Source organism: Calidris pugnax, unplaced genomic scaffold (assembly GCF_001431845.1).
Source record: "Calidris pugnax isolate Ruff unplaced genomic scaffold, ASM143184v1 scaffold44, whole genome shotgun sequence".
Classification (NCBI taxonomy): Eukaryota; Metazoa; Chordata; class Aves; order Charadriiformes; family Scolopacidae; genus Calidris; species Calidris pugnax.
The window spans coordinates 32,467,527-32,467,949 of NW_015094506.1; the positions used below are offsets into that span (position 1 = coordinate 32,467,527).

At 61.9% G+C, this 423-nt stretch overlaps 1 protein-coding gene across 1 annotated transcript in view; it reads left to right on the forward strand.

The window, feature by feature from the left end:
- The first annotated feature begins 10 nt into the window (after positions 1-10).
- The window catches only part of ST7 (suppression of tumorigenicity 7), a 151,945-nt gene continuing 151,532 nt past the window's right edge, over positions 11-423 (forward strand). Inside the window, exon 1 of the mRNA XM_014964264.1 lies at positions 11-186. Within this exon, the coding sequence (XP_014819750.1) occupies positions 36-186 (151 nt within the window). The 5' untranslated portion in view covers positions 11-35. The remainder of the gene's footprint in view (positions 187-423) is intronic.

The window sequence follows — 423 nt, forward strand, 5'->3', positions numbered from 1 at the left end:
AAAAAAAAAAAACAAAACAAACCCCCCACCCAAACATGGCTGAAGCTGGGACGGGCTTTTTGGAACAGCTCAAGTCCTGCATCGTCTGGTCCTGGACTTATCTCTGGACGCTGTGGTTCTTCATCATGCTCTTCCTGGTCTACATCTTAAGGGTGCCCCTGAAGATTAATGACAATTTAACCACAGGTAGGACGGGATCATTCCTCCCCACCCGCGACCGCGGGCAGCCCCGTGTCCCCTTCCCCTTCGCCCGGGGGGCGGCTGAGCCGCCCCCCGGGCGAAGGGGAAGGGGACACGGGGCTGCCCGCGGTCGGAGGACACCCCTGTCCACCCCCTCGGATGCCGGGTCCATCGGGGGAGCGTGGGGAACTCAAGGAGTTATGTCCCCGCAGAGGGAACGGGCTGGAGAACCCCCCCCCCCCC